This window comes from Gymnoscopelus microlampas (genome assembly GCF_963454915.1).
Source record: "Gymnoscopelus microlampas genome assembly, chromosome: 7".
Classification (NCBI taxonomy): domain Eukaryota; kingdom Metazoa; phylum Chordata; class Actinopteri; order Myctophiformes; family Myctophidae; genus Gymnoscopelus; species Gymnoscopelus microlampas.
Genome location: NC_139944.1, coordinates 10,564,466 through 10,588,588, shown reverse-complemented (window position 1 = coordinate 10,588,588; position 24,123 = coordinate 10,564,466). Strand labels below are relative to the sequence as shown.

The 24,123-nt window shown below is 43.7% G+C and overlaps 4 protein-coding genes across 5 annotated transcripts in view; 3 read left to right on the top strand and 1 right to left on the bottom strand.

The window, feature by feature from the left end:
* mtss1 (MTSS I-BAR domain containing 1) overlaps positions 1-24,123 on the bottom strand; it is a 656,873-nt gene that overhangs the window by 257,158 nt on the left and 375,592 nt on the right. The gene's annotated exons all lie outside the window — the stretch shown is intronic.
* Positions 1,360-2,835, top strand: LOC311048420 (solute carrier family 2, facilitated glucose transporter member 1-like; the record flags this gene model as incomplete). The annotated part of the gene is made up of 1 exon (XM_084061678.1): positions 1,360-2,835. One exon carries the CDS (start codon positions 1,360-1,362, stop codon positions 2,833-2,835), a length of 1,476 nt encoding a protein of 491 aa, XP_083917804.1.
* Positions 6,042-7,571, top strand: LOC311048419 (solute carrier family 2, facilitated glucose transporter member 1-like; the record flags this gene model as incomplete). The annotated part of the gene is made up of 1 exon (XM_084061677.1): positions 6,042-7,571. The coding sequence occupies one exon, from the start codon at positions 6,042-6,044 to the stop codon at positions 7,569-7,571; it is 1,530 nt and encodes a 509-aa protein (XP_083917803.1).
* On the top strand, positions 10,477-23,529 carry cyc1 (cytochrome c-1; the record flags this gene model as incomplete). Of its 2 annotated transcripts, XM_084061641.1 has the most annotated exons (7): positions 14,409-14,534; positions 18,178-18,368; positions 18,881-19,007; positions 19,919-20,076; positions 21,036-21,196; positions 22,394-22,494; positions 23,295-23,529. In XM_084061641.1, the coding sequence occupies 7 exons, from the start codon at positions 14,460-14,462 to the stop codon at positions 23,397-23,399; spliced, it is 918 nt and encodes a 305-aa protein (XP_083917767.1). In that variant the 3' UTR covers positions 23,400-23,529. The 2 variants fall into 2 exon arrangements, with proteins under 2 accessions (XP_083917766.1, XP_083917767.1); XM_084061640.1 differs by lacking the exons at positions 14,409-14,534; positions 18,178-18,368; positions 18,881-19,007 and adding an exon at positions 10,477-10,887 and having other exon boundaries at positions 19,925-20,076.

The window sequence follows — 24,123 nt, the reverse complement described above, 5'->3', positions numbered from 1 at the left end:
ACAAGTCTTGTAACCCTTCTTTTTTGATAATGGTACTCTGCCTCCTGCCTGATGGTAACAGCTCAAATGAAGGGCGTGGAGTAATTGTAAACCTGAATGAAGTTGTTGTATAGACGCCTTAACAGACAACGTCACACTGATAAGAACCAGTATGCGCGCGCAGACCGGCACCAAATCAACCCCACCGCTCATAAGATGCAATGTAAAAGTGGTCACAGCCTCACGTGTAAAAATGCATCCCATCAAACTTTCAGATGCTGTTTTTCTCCCAGTGTGGAAGAAGAATGCTTAGGATTTTTACTGTGATCTCTCACTCTTGAAATATATATTTCTTGGTTTCTGTTGTGTGTAAACAATAATAGCAATTCAAAGCAGTTGTCCCCCAAATCCCACCTCCAGTGGCTATCATAAGAACGGAGGGAGCGCTTATGATCATGGCACCAGAACCTGCTCTTGCTCGCGCAGCTGCAGCCCGTCAAGCCTAATTTATGCTCTGTCCCGCGATGGTGTTGCGCACAGAGGACGGCCATGAATAGCAGACCTCCAAGCTCACGACGGTCTCATCTGTGACACGGTTGTGAGCTTGTATGTCAGCTGTTCTTGGTGCGCAATACCGTTGAAGTACATACGTCTCGCTAGGGCGCACCTCACTAGCCAACACAGAAGAGGGGGTTGAATGAACTGAAACCAGCGCACCCCAAAACAACAGGTTTGGGGATCTGTTGGGAATTGATTACATGAAACAGTCACCTGTGCGTCCAGTCTCAATGTTTGTAGAGTTGCTATTGTTTGTCTCCAATGATCTTACTATCCTGGTTGATTACCTGGGTGCGCTTGTTCCTATTTCTATCTGAGATAGGAACATTAAAACATTGTGGACTATGGATGGAAGACCCTGATGATGTAACCCCAGGGCTGTGGTCATCCCTATATGTAAAGTGTCCAAGAAAGACACAGCTATTTTTGCGGGGTCTATGGTATGGAACCAGGCTACAATGACACAGCTATTTTGTTGTCTCCGCCAGGAGACTATGTTTTAACTTTCCGTCCGTCCCCCCCCCCCTCGGCCAAGCTAACATTAGTCAAGCCTCACGTGACACGTGACAATACGTTGAAAGAGTGTGCTCTGATTGGCTAGTGAGACGCATGACGTATCAACGGCCTATAAATAGATGTGGTGAGGTAAGACAGGAGTAATTACGAAATGGCTGAGAAATGGCGGAGTAACACTTAAGACAGGATTAATCAAGTAACACTTAAGACAGGATTAATCAGGAACAGTACTGGCGGAGACCTGTGCTCCGAGGAGCACATTTTCTAGTTTATTTTTATTTCCACACCCAAACTTATGACACAGCTATGGGTTCCAGAAAACATCTGACGTTCCAGCTAGTGCTGAGCGTGGTAATAGCCACGATTGGTTCTTTCCAGGTCGGCTATAACCTTGGGGTTCTTAATGCCCCTCAGAAGGTCATTGAGATTTTCATCAATGAGTCCTGGCACGAGCGCTATCAGGAGGTCATCCCTCAGTCCTCCCTCACAGCTCTCTGGGCTGTCACTGTTGCCATATTCTTGGTCGGTGGCATGATTGGCTCCTTTGCCGTGGGACTCTTTGTGAACCGTTTTGGAAGGAGGAACTCGATGTTGATAGCCAACATTCTGGTCTTCGCCTCTGTAGCTCTAATGGGTTGTTCCAAGCTGGCTGGCTCCTGGGAGATGCTGATCACTGGCCGGTTTGTGGTTGGGCTCTACTGTGGTCTGGCCTCTGGCTTTGTTCCCATGTACATCGGTGAGGTTGCTCCCACTGCCATCAGAGGGGCCCTGGGAAGCGTCAACCAGCTGGCCTACGTCATAGGCATCATGATCGCACAGGTGTTGGGCTTGGAATCGCTCATGGGCAACACCACCCTGTGGCCGTTGCTACTCGGCTTCACTGCCATCCCTGCACTGCTGCAGTTTGTCCTAATGCCCTTCTTCCTTAAGAGTCCCCGCTTCCTGCTCATCAACAAGAACCTGGAGAGCGAGGCACAGACTGTGCTGAAGAAGCTGCGCGCGACCCAAGACGTGAGCGCCGACATGGAGGAGATGAAGCAGGAGAACAGGCAGATGATGAGGGAGAAGACGGTGACCATCATCGAGCTGTTCCGTTCAAACATCTACCGCCAGCCCATCTGCATTGCCATTGTCCTGCAGCTTTCCCAGCAGCTGTCAGGCATCAATGCAGTGTTCTACTACTCCACCGGTATCTTTGAGAAGGCCGGAGTGGAGAAGCCTGTTTATGCCACTATTGGTGTCGGTTTGGTCAACACAGCTTTCACGGTGGTCTCGTTGTTTTTGATGGAGAGTGCCGGTCGTAGGCCCTTACAGATGGTGGGGCTGCTGGGAATGGCTGTTTCTGCCATTATAATTACCATCGGTCTAAATCTGCTGGACGAGCTTAAGTGGATGTCATATGTCAGTGTTGTGGCCATATTTTCATTTGTGGCATTCTATGAGATTGGGCCAGGACCCATCCCCTGGTTCATCACAGCAGAGATGTTCTCTCAGGGACCGAGGCCCTCAGCCATGGCTGTTGCTTGTTTATTCAACTGGACCAGCAACTTCATCGTGGGCTTAAGCTTCCCGTATATAGAGGCACTGTGTGGCCCATATGTGTTTCTCATTTTCGCCACTCTTCTGATAGCTTTCTTCATCTTCACCTTCCTCAAGGTACCAGAGACCAAGGGACAAACATTTCATCAAATCTCCACCAAGTTCCACCGGTCCGCAGAAGGCAGAGGACAGGGAATGGTTGGGAGGCCTGAGGAGGAAGAATCATCTTCCGTTAAGAACTAAAAGGTATAGTAGGGGTTCGGTTGTGGGTTCTAATCCACCGTGGTGCGTCCGGCTTTGTCGAACGTCTACACGAACACAATTGTGTTTGTGTTCCGGGCGGGGGAGGGTGATAATGGTCATTGCACGTACTCCTACGGACTGGGGCGGCACCTGTCAGCAGGGAGTTTTGGGCGGAAGGAGTAGGACCTACTCCTCCGTGGTGGTGGGCAGGGACTTTACCACTGTGCCACCCGAGCACCTCGCATTCGGCTCTCCTAACGCCAAAGATTTAGAAGCAATTTGTTTACAGCACATACAGGCGTGGTGAAGTTATGAGGAACTTTGTCTTGATAAAGAGATTGGTTGTCAAGGGAACAAAGCAGTATTGTCACAGGAAGGAGCCTTGTCCACCGGAGCCAAGGATGTACTGACCAAGATATGGAGTCCAAACAATCAGGAGCCCCCACCAGGCAGGTGAGTCAGTAGGCTACAGTAGCAGTGACGAAACAGAAATGTGTGTGGGGAGGAATTAATTGGCATAACGACTAAATAGGGGAGAAAAAGGGGTACAAAAATTATTGTCTACTCTAAATTAAAAAAGGAGAGCTGAATGCAGTCAACAAGGTTAGAGGAACAACAAAATGTGTCTTCTGCAGGGAAAGTTGAATAAAACACACAGGCACAGAATGTAGCAGCAGTGTCCTTGCATAGGTATGTGTTCGGTGTCAGAGTAACATGGATATGACATTTCAACCAAAAACCCACAGAGAGGAGAAAATATGTTATAAGGTCCAAGTTCATGGCTGCACGCTGACAAGTCTCGTGGTGGCCTTCTCATATGCAAGCAACATGGTTTTCAAAGTTAAAACCTAATAAAATGTGTCTAAACCAAAATCATTCACTATCGCTCAAATGATACTCAACTACAAGGGAAAGTTGCTCTGTTAGATTTGTACCTGAGTTAAAGTCCTGGAGTATGTGCTTTTAAATATACTTAAGTCTTCAAAAGTACAAGCTTTTAAAAATCTTAACCATTTAAACCCAATGCCCCCTATTCTTGGGGGAACATTCTGCAGAGATAGACGATCTAAAAGCTCACAACTTGTTGAGTTTGTAGATTGGCTATTTCTTGCAAAGAGATTTGGTGTTGAAGGAAGCAATAGCAGACCAAGTACAGTTGTAACTCAACAAAAGTACAAATTACAACAATGCATTGATGTACTAACATTTCAACATTTTGAAAGAAATATAAAGAAAATCAAAAGAAATCATAATCAAATATAGTGAAAATAGCAGATCTACAAGCTCTTACAACGACACGTTGTGAACTTGTGAGCACCAAAAAACACATAAAACTCCTTTCTGTCTCACTTAGACCGTTTTACCTGCCAAGAGAATTTGGTCAGATAATTATCACTCTTGTCTATATTCATCCCTGTGCGAATATGAAGGCAGCCGCGGTGGTAATATATGAGACAAAAGCCAAGCAGGAAAATATTTCTCCTGACTCGCCCAAGTTTATTCTGGGCGATTTCAACGGCTGTTCGCTTAAACAGACACTGCCCAATTTCTATCAATACGTCACTTGTCCCACAAGATGGGAAAATACTCTTGATTTATGCTTTGGAAACATAAAGGGCGCATATAGGAGCCACCGAAAAATTAAGCATGGGAGTTCATCTGATCCCACATTACAAATAGAGACTCAAATCAAGCAAACCTGAAGTAAAACACATTTTAAAGTGGAGTGAGGAGTGTGTTTTGATTGTACTTTATGGGACATGTTTAATGACACATGTGCTGATCTTGAGGAACTTAACTCTGTTGTAACGCACTACATACAGTTTTGTATAGATATAGTGTTATTCCATCCAAAAGGATCAAAGTGTTTCCAAATGATAAGGAAATGAAAGAAGCATTATATAGGAAGAAACATGCTTTTGAACAAGGTGACCTAATTCAAGTGAAAGTTATTCAGAAAGATGTAAAACAAATAACTAGCGAATGTAAATACAACTACAAACTTAAGATTGAAAGGCAAATGAGGGATACAAATGTAAGACAAGGATGGAAGAGGTTGTATACAATGGTAGGAATAAAAGAAAAGAAAGAGGTCATCAACACTAGTGACAATCTGTCTTTTGCCAATTAAGATAAAAAATACCTTTTATGGCAGATTTGATACATAAACACTAAACAGATGTTTCTATTGAACGTAATTTGTTAAAGGACCAATTCGGCAGTAGTCAATCACTTTTAATAACAGAGGAGGTGGTGTGTAAAACCCTCAAAGGAATGAACCCACGCAAAGCACCGGGTCCCGATGGGATAAGGGGTTATGTGCTTAAGGAGTGTAGGGAACAGCTCAGCCCATGTGTACTGAGACACATGTTTCACATACATTTAAAACTGTATACTCGAGCAGGCAAAACACATAACTCACTCACACATGGCTCACTGGGTTAAAAATAAGGGCACTGTGCCCCTCCTTAAAGGTGACTTGAGGTCAGTACCAAAATCTGTTGGGTGAAAACTTAATTAAAATGTGTGTAAAGCGGGGCGTCCACTGGCCTAGCGGTCCAGGTGTATACCACATATGCTGGTAATCCAGCTTGACAGTGTGTCGTGGGTTCGACTCCCGATCCTGAAGACCTTTGCTGTGTGTCACCCCCCATCTCTCTCCCCATTTCCTGTCAGCCTACTGTCCTGTCAAATAAAAGCCCCAAAAAATATCTTTAAAACATTTTTTTTAGTTTGAAGCATCCAGGTGATGAATCATGGACTGAGCAGTGAAAAGGAAAGCAGTCAGCGAAGATCCTCTGGACAACCACATCTCTGTATCTGTCTGTCCTTGTTCATTTTATGCCCATATATGGAGATTTCTGATCATCAGTATATGCTCATATATGGGCATGCCCCCTTTTGCACCTGCATATCGAGCTGACTGATTTGTATATCAGTCCTTATATGGTTACAGCTGAGTCATAGTGACATGAACGTGACGTCAGAGGTCCGCCGGCTGGCCGGCCCTTAAGCCAATTTTGATATAGGATGGGTCAAAAATGGAGGGCCAGCCTCTGCTCAGGGTGGCTGTTGTCACTCTGACATCACTCTGACACATCATGGGGGTAACAGACCCTGATGATGTCACCCCAGAGCTGTCGTCACCCCTATATAAAGCGCTGAGAAGCCTTTAGTTGTCGTCATCGTTCAAGAAAGACCCAGCTATGGATTCCGGAAAGCATCTGACATTTCAGCTAGTGCTGAATGTGGTAATTGCTGTAATTGGTTCTATTCTGCTTGGCTATAACATTGGGGTTCTCAATGCCCCTGAGGAGGTCATAAAGACGTTCATCAATGAGTCCTGGAACGAGCGCTATCAGGAGGCCATCCCTCAGTCCTCCCTCAAGGTAGCCTGGCTCCAGACCACAGTCCCCACCCACTCCACTGAGCATCAGCCTGATAATCAGGCTACCATCAAGGCCCTCTGGGCTGTCACTGTTGCCATATTCTCGGTCGGTGGCATGATTGGCTCCTTTGCCGTGGGACTCTTTGTGAACCGTTTTGGAAGGAGGAACTCGATGTTGATAGCCAACATTCTGGTCTTCGCCTCTGCTGTTCTCATGGGCTGTTCCAAGCTGGCTGGCTCCTGGGAGATGCTGATCACTGGCCGGTTTCTGGTTGGGCTCTACTGTGGTCTGAACTCTGGTTTTGTTCCCATGTACATCGGTGAGGTTGCTCCGACTGCCATCAGAGGGGCCCTTGGAAGCGTCCACCAGCTGGCCATCGTCATAGGCATCGTGATCTCACAGGTGCTGGGCTTGGAGTCGCTCATGGGCAACGCCACCCTGTGGCCGTTGCTACTCGGCTTCACTGCCATCCCTGCACTGCTGCAGTTTGTCCTAATGCCCTTCTTCCTTGAGAGTCCCCGCTTCCTGCTCATCAACAAGAACCTGGAGAGCGAGGCACAGACTGTGCTGAAGAAGCTGCGTGCGACCCAAGACGTGAGCGCCGACTTGGAGGAGATGAAGGAGGAGAACAGGCAGATGATGAGGGAGAAGACGGTGACCATCCTCGAGCTGTTCCGCTCACCCCTCTACCGCCAGCCCATCTGCATTGCCATTGTCCTGCAGCTCTCCCAGCAGCTGTCAGGCATCAATGCAGTGTTCTACTACTCCACCGGTATCTTTGAGAAGGCCGGAGTGGAGAAGCCTGTTTATGCCACTATTGGAGTCGGTTTGGTCAACGCAGCTTTCACTGTGGTCTCGTTGTTTTTGGTGGAGCGTGCCGGTCGTAGGCCCTTACAGATGGTGGGGCTGCTGGGAATGGCTGTTTCTGCCATTATGATTACCATCGGTCTAAATCTGCTGGACGAGCTGAAGTGGATGTCATATGTCAGCGTTGTGGCCATATTTTCATTTGTGGCACTCTTTGAGATTGGACCAGGGCCCATCCCCTGGTTCATCACAGCAGAGATTTTCTCCCAGGGACCGAGGCCCTCAGCCATGGCTGTTGCTTGTTTATTCAACTGGACCAGCAACTTCATCGTGGGCTTAAGCTTCCCGTATATAGAGGCACTGTGTGGCCCATATGTGTTTCTCATTTTCGCCTCTTTTCTGATCGCTTTCTTCATCTTCACCTTCTTCAAGGTACCAGAGACCAAGGGAAAAACATTTGATCAGATCTCCATCATGTTCCGCCAGTCCGCAGAAGGCCAAGGACAGGGAATGGTTGGGAGGCCTGAGGAGGAATGTTGAATGGGACGAAATAGCTAATCTACAAGCTCACAATATGATGCAATACGTTGCGAACTTGTAGATCTGCTATTTGTTTTTCAATTCATCAAATTCTTGTGAAACGACAAAAAGAAAACAAAGATTGAAATCTTTTGAAATACTGGTAATAAAAATAATTATGGAGACAAAAAAAAAGGGATACTCGTGGCCCATAAAAACTTTTGAAAAAAAAGAAAATAATGAAGTACTAATAAAAAAAAAAAAAAAAAAAAAGAGTTCCAGGTCAGTCTTGCCCAAATACGGAGGTACATTATCCAACTGGCCTTTACATTTCATATCAGGTTGCTGTCGCTAATCAACACTACTTAGAGGCCAGTCTGACATATAGGCCTCCATATTTGGGCAAAACGCAGAATGCCATATTTGGGCATGGCGACTCATTGTGACATTGTGCACACCACCACGTAGGAGTAGGTCCTACTCCTTCCGCCCAAAACTCCCTGCTGACAGGTGCCGCCCCAGCCCGTAGGAGTACGTGCAATGACCATTATCACCCTCCCCGCCCGGCTTCCCTCCCCGAACACGGGGGAGGGAACACAAACACAATTGTGTTCGTGTAGACGTTCGACAAAGCCGGATGCACCACGGTGGATTCGAACCCACAACCTCCGTGGTGGTGGGCAAACAATCAGGAGCCCCCACCAAGGTGGGTCAGTAGGCTATAATAGCAGTGACAACACAGAAATGTGTGTGGGGAGGAATTAATTGGCATAACGACTAAATAGGGGAGCAAAAGGGGTAAAAAAAAATGTGTCTACTCTAAATTACAAAAAGGAGAGCCGAATGCAGTCAACAAGGTTAGAGGAACAACAAAATGTGTCTTCTGCAGGGAAAGTTTAACAAAACACACAGGCACAGAATGTAGCAGCAGTGTCCTTGCATAGGTATGTGTTCGGTGTCAGAGTAACATGGATATGACATTTCAACCAGGAAGCCACAGAGAGGAGAAAATATGTTATAAGGTCCAAGTTCATGGCTGCACACTGACAAGTCTCGTGGTGGCCTTAATTCTCATATGCAAGCAACATGGTTTTCAAAGTTAAAACCTAATTAAATGTGCCTAAACCAAAATCATTCACTATCGCTCAAATGATACTCAACTACAAGGGAAAGTTGCTCTGTTAGATTTGTACCCGAGTTAAAGTCCTGGAGTATGTGCTTTTAAATATACTTAAACTTAAGTCTTCAAAAGTACAAGCTTCTATAAATCTTAACCATTTAAACCCAATGCCCCCTATTCTTGGGGGAACATTCCGCAGAAATAGCCGATCTAAAAGCTCACAACGCGTTGAGTTTGTAGAAATCCAAAGAAATCATAATCAAATATAGTGATCTACAAGCTCTTACAACGACACGTTGTGAGCACCAAAAAAGACTTCAACCTCCTTTCTGTCTCACTTAGACCGTTTTACCTGCCAAGATAATTTGGATAATTATCACTCTTGTCTATATTCATCCCCGTGCGAATATGAAGGCAGCCGTGGGGGGAATATATGAGACAAAAGCCAAGCAGGAAAATATTTCTCCTGACTCGCCCAAGTTTATACTGGGCGATTTCAACGGCTGTTTGCTTAAACAGACACTGCCCAATTTCTATCAATACGTCACTTGCCCCACAAGACGGGAAAATACTCTTGATTTATGCTTTGGAAACATAAAGGGCGCATACTGTATAGGAGCCACCGAAAAATTAAGCTTGGGAGTTCTGATCATAATTCATCCAAAGATGGGATAAGGGGTTATGTGCTTAAAGGGGAAGACCACTCATTTTCAACATTGAACTATGTCTTTAATACACCTTAGAGCTGTTGTGTGGAAATAAGGGAAAAAAAGTCTTAAGGAGTGTAGGGAACGGAACAGCTCAGCCCTGTATACTGAGACACATGTTTCACATACATTTAAAATTGTATACTCGAGCAGGCAAAACACATGACTCACTCACACATGGCTCACTGGGTTAAAAATAAGGGCACTGTGCCCCTCCCCAAAGGTGACTTGAGGTCAGTACCAAAATCTGTTGGGTGAAAACTTAATTAAAATGCATTTAAGCGGGTGCCCACTGGCCTAGCGGTCCAGGCGCACATATGCTGGTAATCTAGTTTGACAGCGTGTCGTGGGTTCGACTCCCGATCCCGACGACCTTTGCTGTGTGTCACCCCCCTTTTCCTGTCAGCCTACTGTCCTGTCAAATAAAGGCATAAAAGCCCCAAAAAATATCTTTTAAAAGAAAATTTAGTTTGAAGCATCCAGGTGATGAATCATGGACTGAGCAGTGAAAAGGAAAGCAGTCAGCGAAGATCCTCTGGACAACCACATCTCTGTATCTGTCTGTCCTTGTCCATTTTATGCCTATATATGGAGATTTCTGATCATCAGTATATGCTCATATATGGGCATGCCCCCTTTTGCACCCGCATATCGAGCTGACTGATTTGTATATCAGTCCTTATATGGTTACGGCTGAGTCATAGTGACATGAACCCCACCCCAGGGCCCCACATGAACGTGACGTCAGAGGTCCGCCGGCTGGCCGGCCCTTAAGCCAATTTTGAATGGGTAAAAATGGAGGGCCAGCCTCTGCTCATGGTGTCTGTTGTCACTCTGACGCCACTCTGACACATCATGGGGGTGATAGACCCTGATGATGTCACCCCAGAGCTGTCGTCACCCCCTATGTCGTCATCGTTCAAGAAAGACCCAGCTATGGATTCCGGAAAGCAACTGACATTCCAGGCCGACTCATTGTGACATTGTGACAACAGGAGCGTCATCACCGGCCAAAAACAGACCACAAGTCTCAGTGACAGACCCAGAACCTTCACGCATCTCCAGCACTCACTGGCCTCACAGTCTGTTCATCCGCAAGATGTTGGTTTTGCGATCTGTCGCATTACCAGGTAGTAGTGGTGGGAGAGCTCTCCTGAACACACTGAGAATCAACATGACTCCCAAGTCCAACATGTCCTTCGCCAGCCTGCAGCGGACTAAGAAGGTGGCGCTGGTGACGCTGGGCGTGGTCACAGCCGGAGGGGCGGGGCTCACCCTCATGCTCCATCAGTCGATCAAAGCGTCGGACCTGGAGCTCCACCCCCCTAAGTACCCGTGGAGCCACGCAGGGCCCCTGTCTTCCCTGGACCATGCTAGCATACGTCGTGGCTATCAAGTGTATAAGCAGGTGTGTTCAGCCTGTCACAGTATGGACTACCTGCACTTCAGAAACCTGGTGGGCGTCTCTCACACAGAGGATGAGGTCAAGGCCATCGCTGAGGAGGTGGAGGTGGAGGACGGTCCAAACGAGGAGGGCGAGATGTACACACGACCAGGGAAGTTGTCGGACCGCTTCCCCAAACCCTACAAAAACCCAGAGGCCGCCAAGGCTGCAAACAACCAATCCGAACCCCCTGATCTGAGCTACATCGTCAACGCACGACACGGCGGTGAGGACTACGTGTTCAGTCTGTTGACCGGATACTGCGATCCTCCAGCTGGCGTTGACATGGAACCGCAACCGGGGGAGGAGCCGAAGCACTACAACCCCTACTTTCCCGGTCAGGTCATGAACATGGCTCCGCCCATCTATAACGAGATCGTGGAGTTTGACGACGGAACCCCGGCAACCATGAGTCAGGTGGCCAAGGACGTGTGCACCTTCCTGAGGTGGGCGGCCGAGCCGGAGCACGACCAACGCAAACGCATGGGCCTGAAGCTGCTGATGGGCTCGGCCATCCTCCTGCCGCTGGTCTACTACATGAAGAGACACAGGTGGTCCGTGCTCAAGAGCAGGAAGATCCAATACAGCCCCCCCAAGCACCCGTGAACAAAGTGCTCAAAATGTTGACATCTCCAAAGAAATGTCGAGAAAAAAAGAAAAAAAAAGAAAAAAAAAGGGAATGTATTCACAATCACTTATGTATTATTGTGTTCTTCTTTATGCTATGTTGATCAATTGAATACATGGACCACAATGGAAACATGTCCAGAGGACCTTTTTTTAGACGTAACTGTACCTCGTGCTGTTTACATTTCTGACAAATGAAATATCATCCCTGTCTCTGTCTATCCGTATGTCAGAAGTTTTTTGCCAAATATGGAGTTTTTGCCCAAAACATGCAGGTGACCAAATATGGATATCACTGACGTCATATTGATGATGTCATGGTACCGCAGTAACATCTGCTGCTCCAAGTAGCCTACTCAGTCTCTGATAACTGTTATGATAGTACAATTAATAATCTGCTTGTGATCCATGCAGAGAGAGGTCTTGCAGAAAGCCGGTCAAAACCACCGTGTGGCAATGACATCAGGCATCTCCATACATAAATACATTTGAAATGTTTTGGTAGGTAGTTAGTTACTTTACACCACTGTCTGTCTGTCTAATTCTGATGCGTCTGTCTCATGATCCTGCGCTGCCCTCTCGTGGAGGAAAAGTATTCAACTTTGGTCAAAGTGGTTCCCAGTTGGACTGATTCAGTTCTGTTAAGCCCTTTCTCGTCGACGTCGTAAGGCCTATTGTCTATGTTATCTTTGTGAATTTAGACAAAAATGTTTTAAATCTACCTTAGACTGTCCCCAAAAAACATTGCACAATTCTTTGCTATTTTATTTACAGTAGGCTAATCTGATAGGAGAGCCATTTGAGAAAAACACAAAATGCAACAATGTATAAAAACATTGAATACATATATGAAATAAATAACATAATGCTGTTGCTGTAAATACAATTGTATATGGAGCACGCAAAACACATGACTCAGGCTCACTGGAGTGTGGAGTCCAGTGAGCCTTTTTAGTCCAGTGACTGGACTAAAAATAAGGGCACTGGCCAGTGTTGCCATGTGGGCTTATTATAAGCTATTTTGGGTCCTTTTTTGTAAAGTTGCTTGTAAAAATTGGTATTTGCAGGTTGCGTTTTTTTGGGGGGTCTTGTTTCTAAAGTGTTCTCAAATATTTTCATGAAAACGTTTTTTTGCCAGGGAGCATTTGTGTTGTTGGAATGTTTAAAAGAAATATCCCAAATATTCTACCTTTCAGTTTTATTGCAAGATTGTTTGGGAAATAGCAGATCTACAAGCTCACAACGGCATGGCAACACGTTGTGAGCTTGTAGATCTGCTATTTTCAAATAGCCGAAGTATATAGGTTTAAAGTGCTCATGTGGCCTAAAGTTTCTTCTTTTGGGCTTGTTTTCCTAGACCTGGTTGCTTGTTTCACTTGCGAAATCTGGCAACACTGGTACTGGCCCTCCCCAAAGGTGACTTAAGGCCACTACCAAAATCTGTTGAGAGGGGTGAAAAAGTTATGTCTATGGTGAAAACTGAATTAAAATGCGATTGAAGCATCCAGGTGAGGTGATGATCCATATGGACTGAGCAGTGAAAGGGAAAGCAGTCAATGAAGATCTTCAGAAGAAACAAATATCCATAAAGAAGTTATGGTAGCACAAGGTCAACTCATTTTGTAGAAAGAAATGTATATAATGCAGGTCAAAAGCGATTTAAAATCCTCATGGTGGCGCAGTTTCCCCACAAATTAAGACAAAGACAACGACTTGAATGTCTTATGTACTTTTCGTTTAATTGCATTTGTACCGTTGCAAAACACAATATATAATTGTATAACAGTTTTGTTTACTGTTGAATGCAATAAAACATTGCATTTAAAACGCAATATTTTATTAATCGGTGAATACGTATGTTGATACATAATATGCCATAGCCCAGTGGGACACTCGCACAGTGATTGGCTAGTTGGTTGTCAAGGACACAACACGTATACGTTTTTTATGAAGTACTCTGTCTCTGTGAGCAGTCTGTTATGTGTTGTGCCCGTTATATGTTATATAGCCCCTACGGAACCTCTCCCTCAGCTGTATAGCTCCGAGATGAGGTTCCTCGTTCGTCTGTGCCGTTTTAGCAGGACATTGTCGCACATTTTCCACTTTACATGTTTCTTTCCCCTTTCTGCACATCGTATCCAAAAAGTAAAGGTTTTCCGCAATGCTCTCAGATGTTTTAAGTTCTAGCGCACAATAAAATCTATCCAACGAGTTGAAACAAGTATTTAATTCGCCTCTGTCATCCGGTTACATGTTTTTAAGACATTGCGCAAGAGTTGCGCCCGTAGAGATAACATTACTGATTCCCCTACTGGTCAAATGTTGAATTGCATCTTCTATTGCAAAATATTATGGAACCGGCTGAGGACACTCCAGGACAGAGGCAAATTAAATACTTTTTTCAACTCGTTGGATAGCTTTTATTGTGCGCTAAAACTTAAAACATCTGAGAGCATTGCAGCAAACCTTTACTTTATGGATACGATTTGCAGAAAGGGGTAAGAAACATGTAAAGTGGAAAATGTGCGACAATGTCCTGCTAAAACGGCACCGACAAACGAGGAACCTCATATCGGAGCTATACAGCGGAGCGAGAGGTAGTGGTTCCGGTGGTTGGTTCCGGTTGGCGCCGCATTACTTTTGTTCCCCACAGACATAGTGCGAATCAATTTGTTTAGTCTCGCTAGTTGCGCAACGATATATTTATTTAAATATATATAATATTTCAATATTAAATGGACGATTATTATACCAAAAGAAACGAAACGATTATACCAAACTAAACACGTTTTAAACTAGGGGAATTATTTTAAAGATGCACGGTGCAGGTGGTTCCGGTCGTTGGTTCCGGCTACAAGATTTTATAACTGTTTCTCTGACAACCATAAGTACAGCCAATCACAGGCCGAACCCTCTCCCCCCGGGCTATGGGATGGGTGTAGACTAGCCTCGGTGGTCCCATCCTTTCCAGTTTCCATTGAGAGAGTGGGAGACAGCAGAGAGAAGACAAGATGGCGGCGCTGAGAGCTTTATCGGGGAGTGGGAGAGTTCTCCTGAACACCCCCAAGACAATCACCAGCCCCAAGGTGAGCTTTATTATAATAGTAATAATAATATCACTTTGTTATAGAAAAATATATAACTTACCTAAACAGCACCGTTCTTTCTGCCACGTCCTGACACCTAGCTAACCCGGTTAGCATTAGCAAAATGCACACAAGGTCACAGACTCGTGTCGCCTCATTTACTTGTTATTATTCCATATTATTATATGTAACATGCCACTAGACGTGTCAATGTCCGTACAAGCCTTCACTCGTAACGCTAGAACAGAATGTGATTCAAATGTGAAGCTGTCTTGTAGAATTAGCTTGTCGGCTAATGGCTAATTTACAGTAAAGTCGCTCCAGATACTTTACTACTAGTAGTACATTTTGTTCATACTGTAACTTTGGTGTCAGAAGTGGGATTTCTTTTCCAGCGAAAACATGTTGTTGTAAAGTCTAAATGAATGTTAGTTTATGTGATGTTAAGGTAATGGACTGGTAAATTAAAAAATGATGTGTGAACATTATTGTTATGTCATATAACAGTCTGGTTAGAGTTGGCTATCTGTGGTTCTGAGGACCAGGAGGTTCCAAATGATGGACACTTATATGTCTGTAACCCTTGAGTTATGGGGGTCCTTGAAATTAAAAGGTTTGAGAACCACTGATCTATCTGATGAGTTGGCGTCTCAAGGACTCCCTGAGGTGGACACAACCAAAATGACTCTGCTCTCAGTGCTTATCAGTTAACAACCTGCAACAACACTGTTCTTAGATTAAGGTTGCCATATTTTGAAAAACCACAACCAGTCCAGGAGCACCCATTTTAATCACTTTAATCCAATTTCTCAAATAGGGAAAATAGCCGATCTACAAGCTCTGAACGCGTGGAGATGCGATGCACAGTGAGCTTGTAGATCTGCTATTTTCATTTCTTTTGACAATTTATTTGATATTTTCTTTCTTTTATCTTCACCTGGTGTTTTCGGCTGGTTGACAATTGTTTTAGCACTTCGTACACCTAGTGACTGCACTTTAAACAGAACAGATAACAGAACATGATACACATCTATGGAAGCAGTGAAGCACTCTAAACAAGTGTTATTTTAATTTAGGTGACAACCAGGACTATTTGGTAGTGACTGTTGAAAACTGAGACATTTAGAGATTTTTGTCGAGACTCTGTGTGCTGCAATGAGACTGTTCTGACCTCAGTGACCAGCTAGTTAAGACTGTACTGACATCAGTGAACAGTCTGCAATGAGATTGACTGTTCTGACTGACATAAGTGAACATTGAAGAATGGACCTTCTGAGATCAGAGTCGTGTTGGTTGTACGTTTATTCGCGGTCAAGGAGACTTGAAATGTCATCTTTGTTGTTACGTGACGGTCGTGTAAAATAACGCCCTAACCGTTATTGCCTAACGTTGCCTCAAATGCCACAATATTTATTCTCTGAATACAGATACAGAAACATTTCATTACCATTTATTAATGGTAATATATTTCTGTATGTTATTCAAAAAGATTCACATGTATAAAGTAAATGAAATAAAAGAAAATGGGCTTTACAAACAAATGTCACACAACTGTTCCCATTGACCTATGTTTGACAGCTGTCTGTGACGTGTGTATGATGTGCAGTGATTCATTTTATTTCATACATAATTCAGTAGTTTTTGTGAGAAGCGAGAGGATAGAAGAGTAGGAGCGAGAAGAAAAATGGGGTCAAACATCTAATCAAGATACATACATGATGTTTAGAGAATTTGCATCACATGCAGGTGTGTACATGTTCTTCAGAACATTGGCATCAAAGATAGATATATATGGCTAGATAGATGTCTTTCTTAAAGCATCACGCATATTAAGAAAACAAAGCATGTACCAGAATAAAAGGGTTGTGGAGTGGACCACTCACAAGGAGTTGTGAGAGACAAAAGATTTAAACATACATTATAGTACTATTCTATAAAAACAAAACGCAAAACAATTATGTAACGGAGCTCATAATAAACCATCGTCTGTAAGGATGAGGTGCAGGTGTATACATAGTTACATGTGGTGGTGTGAGGTAAACAAGTAGCAGTGCAGTGTTAATGCTGCTAGCTGAGAGGCTGCAGTCATGTGATGGTTTGTTACAAAAGCACTGCGGGACGGGAGGGGGAGTCTGGGTTTCATAAGGCAGTCTGGAGGGTATAGAAGTCGTCTCCATACACATAACACATACTGTGATATCTTCAGCTAGGGACCGACATTAAGTTTCTTCTTTCAGGCCAACTTGATGGTTTTCATAAAGCATCATCACACTTTTAAATGTTCTAGTTTCCTGTCCACTGCAGTCTATTCATGTTTGTAGTTATTATCTGTTATTCTACTGCTTCAGGATGTGCTTCTGGATCACTGCATTGATGATGTGCACTAGCTGTAGAGGAATGTGTCTTGATGACATTGACAGTGATACATTCAATGTCATGTTACATGTCTTTGTGTCAAATGTCTTTGTTACAAAAACAGTGAGGGGAGGGAGGGGGAGCGGGGCTTTCATAAGGCTCATGCCGTGTCTGTGCATGAACAGATACGGCATGAGCTCAGGTAGTGCAGCAGTACAGTGCAGGACAACACAATAGACACGATTATATACCAGCGGTTGCCCCCCCCCCCTCCCCCCCTCATTTGGCTAGGAACGCACTCAAGGACCCCAGGGGTACCCGGATCCCGAGAAGCATTGCTCTATACAACTCAACATGTAGTACGTCTATCATTTGCTGCAGCATAGTATTATACAGCGTGTTAATTGCTGCTCACCTTTATGCAGAATGATATAATGTGGTTCTTGCTTTTTTGGGGCATGACAGTGAAGCCTGACAGGACAGTGCGAGCAGAGATGGGGACTGCTGTAACGGATATTATATCGTGATATTATCATATCCAGACTAGATATCATCTGGTATTTTTAAAGGCTGCATAACGGTAACCTGATGTAATATTCTGCACTTACCTGTAACCTGACTGTTCCAGCTGTATGTTATTTGCCTTTACCCACGTATTATAGGCGTTACTCATAATAATTTATTTATAAAAAGTTGTGGTGAAATCATCAATACACATCCCCATCATAATATCATCACAATATTTATTGAGATATTTGGTTAAAAAAAAAAAACCTGACCTAGGTTGACATGCAGCAAACGCTTTTATAATTGTACAAAACATTACAGACCCTTGTTATGTGGTTGCCATGATATTTATAGACCAAGTTTTTCCATATGACCTGACTTACATTGGCTGGCACTCCAGAGCCTTGGAGAGTGAGTCGAGAGACTCAGTAGTTTAACAGTTAAACAAATGGAAGTATATGGAATAATTTGACAAAGACTGGAACTAAGGACATTTTCTTTATGATTTTAGTTAGTTTCAGTTCGTTTTGAAAGCACAGAATACAGTTTCAGTTAGAAATTTCGTTAAGACTCCTTTTTCTTTTTCTTTCGGCTGACTAAAATGTTTTATTTTCTCAATCTAGTTTTTGTTATTTTGTTAGTTTTAGAGAGGCCCACAAATATTGTGTTTTTATCCTCTGTGACGAATATAGCTGTGGCAAATTGACGACCTTGAACTGCACAACTGGATGTCCCCTGAATCCCCTCATGTTGTAATATGCTCTCTTTATTGTGTCCGCAGGCCAACATGTCCTTCGCCAGCCTGCCGCGCAATAAGAAGGTGGCGCTGACTACGATGGGCGTGATCACAGCCGGAGGGGCGGGGCTCGCCCTCATGCTCCATCAGTCGATCAAAGCCTCGGACCTGGAGCTCCACCCCCCTAACTATCCCTGGAGCCACGGAGGGCCCCTGTCTTCACTGGACCATGCTAGGTAATATACAGTATGTTTGTAATTATGTATAGATCAGCAGTTCTCAAACACTTTCATGTCAATTTGTGTTGATTTAAATATCCAAAGCATAAAATTACAGTACAGTACAGTGGTTAAATAATTCCTCTTTTTGTTGAGGACCCATGGTCCATAGATCTAAAGGAATAGATGACTCATAAGAGCCCTACTTCTGTGTTTATTGGAAGACCCAACAATGCTTATTGCTATTGTTACAATATAAATATGTGTCTTCATATGGAACAAACACAAAAAGCACATCGTTGATATGAATGCAATGGAAATGTCCCGTCTCCACCGGGAGAGTGGAATTATATAAACATTTCTCATATGATTAAATGTAAAAAGGTGGTGCCTAAAGGCTGCCCTTTTATTTGTTTACCCCATCAGTGTTAATGCTACCTAATACTGCCAGGACAGGGTTAGCTTCTGTACTGAACCATTGGTTTAATTTATTGTCCTTTTCACCCCCTTCCTATCTTTCTCTGAACCAGTGTACGTCGTGGCTATCAAGTGTATAAGCAGGTGTGTTCAGCCTGTCACAGTATGGAGTACCTGGCCTTCAGAAACCTGATTGGTGTCTCACACACAGAGGCAGAGGTCAAGGCCATCGCTGAGGAGGTAAGCTTTTGTGTGTTGTGTGTTCTAGGGCTGTAAGCGATTCATAATATCTTCGATTCAATTACAATTTTGGCTTTCAACAATTCTGAAACTGATCGATATAAGAGGATTATTGTGCCGCTTCCCTTTCATAATGACCGTGGCGCTATCGTGTGGTATTGCCTTATAAATCCAGTGCGCCACTTTCCTTCACCGCTTTCGTCCCTCACTAACCCCCGGGCTACACTGGGCATGTAACGGATCCGCTCTCTTCGTAGAGCGGCTGCCATGGCCATATGCTGCCACTATAATCAATGAAACTGGCTACACTTGAGTGTATGAACGCGCCGATGCTCCATAGAGCTTATATGCTATAAAGCTCCATAGAGCTTGAGCTAGGTCGTGCATGAGCTCCATAGAGTTACGTGCGACAATCTTTTTTAGTCCAAATTTATCATACACTTGAAAGCAGAGCGATGCATCTTTTCAACTGTGTTTTATACTCGGTATTACAACGGTGTCGTGTGGCGAAAGTAGCCGATCTACAAGTCCACAATGCGTCACAATGTTCGTTATTATAAAGTTGTTAATTACCAACAGTAAGGAGTCGCAACTTTAGCTGCCTTTAGTCCTGTTACTTTACTAAGTTACTTTATTTACTTAAGTGTCCCCAGTAGTACAACATTGTGCATCATACCAAAGGTTCCTACCTATAATTTCCTACCAATAATACAGTGGGGTAATTCAGCTGTCAATGTAAAGTAACACTTGATTGCAAATCTTGCATTTATACAATTGTTTTGTGCCTTTTTTGTTGATATCAAAGTATCAGTTCAGGCATGGCACTGTTTTTAAAAGTACCAGTTGAGAACAGGTATCGGATAAAACCCCAAACGATAACCAACACATGAAGTGTGTTAACTTGTGTTCAGGTGGAGGTGATGGACGGTCCAGACGAGAGTGGTGAGATGTTCACTCGAACTGGGAAGTTGTCGGACTACTTCCCCAAACCCTACGCCAACCCCGAGGCTGCCCGTGCCGCAAACAACGGAGCCTTACCCCCTGACCTCAGCTACATTGTCAACGCACGGTACAGACACACACACACACACACACAGGTTTGAATTACTATACTTGTGAGGACACCAACATTTTTGCCTAAAGCCGAAAAATAGCAGATCTACAAGCCCACAATGCATCGCTTATAGATCAGCAATTTTGTCGTGCATGACACCAGCGCACAACTAAGTGTAAATCAGGCTCTAACTCTATCTCTAATCACTAAACCTAACTTCTAAATGTCTAATCCTAAACCTAACTCCAACCTGAATCTTTTTCTAATCGTAAACCTATGTCTAAAAATATTTTTCAATGATAAAACTTTAGTTTTTCTTGTGATAACCATGAAAATGGTGCTCACAACGTCTATTTCTCATATTCTACTATACTTGTGGAGACATTTGGTTCCCACAAGTATAGTAACACACACACACATACACACACACACACACACCCTCTAATATCTTTCCTTCTTCTTGTTTCCTTCCTCCCCTTCTGAAACCCCCCCGTTATTCTCCTAATGTCCTTCCTTCGTTACATCCCCCTGCTTCGTTTGTTCCCTGCTTAGACCTCACACACACACTTCCTCTCTTACCTATTCATTTAAATATTTTTTAACTTTATTTTTAAATATTTATTTTATTAAATATTACAGCCGAGTATCATCCTTATTTTTTTGGGGGGCTTTTTATGCCTGTATTGATAGGACAGTAGACTGACAGGAGATGGGGAGAGAGATGGGGGGGAGACACAGCAAAGGTCGTAGGGATTGGGAGCCGAACCCGCAACACGCTGTCAAGCTGGATTACCAGCGTATGTGGTATGCGCCTGGACCGCTAGGCCAGCGGGCGCCCCGTTAGCACTTTTTTTTACGGAACATGCCACACTTAACATTTAGCTGCTTGTGTAACCTGTATAAGAGAGTGACAATTAAACCCCCTCTTCAATGTGTTGATTTTGTCTCTGTTCGTGTTGGTTGTGTGCGTGCAGCCATGGTGGTGAGGACTACGTCTTCAGTCTGTTGACTGGATACTGTGAGCCTCCAGCTGGCGTTCAGGTGAGAGAGGGGTTGTACTACAACCCCTACTTCGCTGGACAGGCCATCGGCATGGCGCCTCCCGTGTACAACGAGATCCTGGAGTATGATGACGGTACGTGTGTGTGTGTTAGGCTTGGGAGATCCTTTCTATTTTCATTTCTTGATTCGTGCCCACTCAAAATCACTGATACACAGTCCGGTCGCCAGTGGTAAATATTTACCATGCACGAATGTTGGAGTGTTACGGTCATGGGGAGTTGGAGAGAGATTTATTTGAGACTTTGGAGTTTAATAAAAGACCATTATTGGAGTAAATAAGCCCCAGTAGTCTTTTACAGGGGGAGTTGGAACTCTGTGAAATCAATGCCAAGCATGGAAATAGAGACCTTGAGATATCAATGTCTCCTCTATTCAGACAATCGCTCTCTTTAAAAAGAATCCATGTCTGTGCTGAGTGCGACAGTATCACCGCATCATGTTCCATATTACATATTATCTTATATTTATTCAATATTTAATATCACAATATTCACTATAGAGCGCAGAGCAATGTTTTGATGAGCAGACATATGGAGAACGGAGATGTCAGGTGTCAGATCCAAATGAAAGGGAAACGGCAAACTGGTTTGTAAAGATGATTAAACGGAGCACCGCAGGTGACTTAGTTAAGTTCATTAAAACCGCTTTACTATTGGCGTAGTAAAAAAAACTATTAGGGATCTTTCCCTTCAATTGGTGATATACAATCTGATCGCCAATTTGAATACACCTAGTGTGTGTGTGTGTGTGTGTGTGTGTGTGTGTGTGTGTGTGTGTGTGTGTGTGTGTGTGTGTGTGTGTGTGTGTGTGTGTGTGTGTGTGTGTGTGTGTGTGTGTGTGTGTGTGTGTGTGTGTGTGTGTGTGTGTGTGTGTGGGAGAGAAAAACATTCAACTTGATTAGAACAGATAAAATATGACGATGTATTAAATGTGTGGTCTCTAAATGTCATTGAGTGTGTTCACATGTAAGCATGTTATCTGATTCCCAAAATTGGAGTAAGCAAACGTTGATAGAGCTCACTGCTGTAAAACATAACTTCACCTGATATAGGAAGTATTTACAACAGAGACCTGTCTTGTGAGGAAAAATGTAAACGCAGGTTATTGCTGTAATCACACTAATTATATGCGCGCAAACACTTTAATCCAGTTATTGTCATAATCTGATTATTCCCTGTAAACGAGGCAGAAGTGTTTACTCACTCACAGAGTGTTGTCATCGTCACGTTGTGAAGGTCATTCTGATTATTGTTGTTTTGCGTTGCCATAGGAACCCCTGCCACCATGAGCCAAGTCGCCAAGGATGTGTGCACGTTCCTTAGGTGGGCAGCCGAGCCAGAGCATGATCAGCGAAAGAGGATGGGACTTAAGGTTAGAACACACACACACACACACACACACACACACACACACACACACACACACACACACACACACACAGATTTGTATTACCATACTATATTTATATATCACCATTTTAGGATGGCAATTTTATGAATGCCATTTATAAGATTGTCGTGTTTTGCCGACAAATAGCAGATCTACAAGCTCTCGGTGCGTTGTGAGCTTATAGATCAGCTATTTTTCGGTGTATGACACTGGCATGCAGCTACGTAAAAATCATGTTAAACTCTAATTCCAACCCCTGAAACACACCTCTAAATGTCTAATCCTAGTCTTAACCCCAACCTGAATCTTTTCCTAAATGTAAACCTACAGTATCTCTAAACATTTTTAACCAAGACAACAGTTTATCTTGTGAGGACCAGGAACATGGTCCTCACAATGTCTGTTTCTCAAATTCTACTATACTTGTAGGGACTTTTGGTCACACACACACACACACACACACACACACACACACACACACACACACACACACACACACACACAGGTTCGTATCATGACATATTACCTGTGTAACCCACTGTTCCCTCCGCTGATGTCTTATACGTGTTTTAAAGCAGACATGTGCCATTTTAACCACATTTATTTCCTGGTGTCCTATGTTATTTGAAGCACTACACTGTTTTCTGTTTGATGACTAGGGTTCATGCTTTCTGTACTTACTCTGATTTCACACTTGTGTAAGTCACTCTGGATAAAAGCATCTGCCAAATGCCTTAATTGTAAAATATCTGATATCCCCATCTCTCTCTCTCTCCATCCAGATGCTAATGGGGGCAGCCATCCTCGTTCCCATGGTCTACTATATGAAGAGGCACAGGTGGTCGGTGCTCAAGAGCCGCAAAATTGCCTACAGGCCCCCTAAGTAACCTGTCGTCAGCAACCTTTAAAGTATCTGTTGCTCTGTCTGTGGTGCAAATTTGTAAAAGCAGAAACAATCTGCTTTTACTATATACTGTAAATATTTAATAAAAATAACGATGTGATGAGTAAAACCGATGCGTTTAAAGTCTCAATTATTGACCCACGGAGGGAATGAATCAAAGTCTTGGTTTTAGGTGTCCAGTGTTCTAAAGCATGCAAAACCGTGCGAAGGACCCCTAAATTGTATGTATGTATTTGCCCGCAGACCCCCCACCTGAAAATGTGTTGTGCCAGGTACCTCCAGAAGAGAAGACTTGTGTTTAAAAAATTCAAAATTATTCAACGGTTTCCAAAACATAAAAAAAAGCAGATTTGCAAGCTTGCAGCGCGGCACTAAGTGACACGCTGTGATCTTGTAGATCCGCTCACTCTGCTGTTTTTGAATATCCAATGTATAAATGGATCAAGTAGTTAAAATGATAGCGATGCTACATTAACAACTATTGCTGTGGAACCCCCTCCCAAGGACCCCTGAGGGTCCCCGGACGCCACTTTGAGAAGCAATGTTCTAAAGTGCAGCACTGAGATCTGTGAATGGAGTCAAGAAAATATGTTGTATAAAATTTTGAAAGTTTATAAAACCAGATTGTGTTGCCATGGCCAACTGGTTTGTTCCTGTAGTTACACACACTGACCACTTGAAGGAGCTCCAACCATATTGTAGGAAGT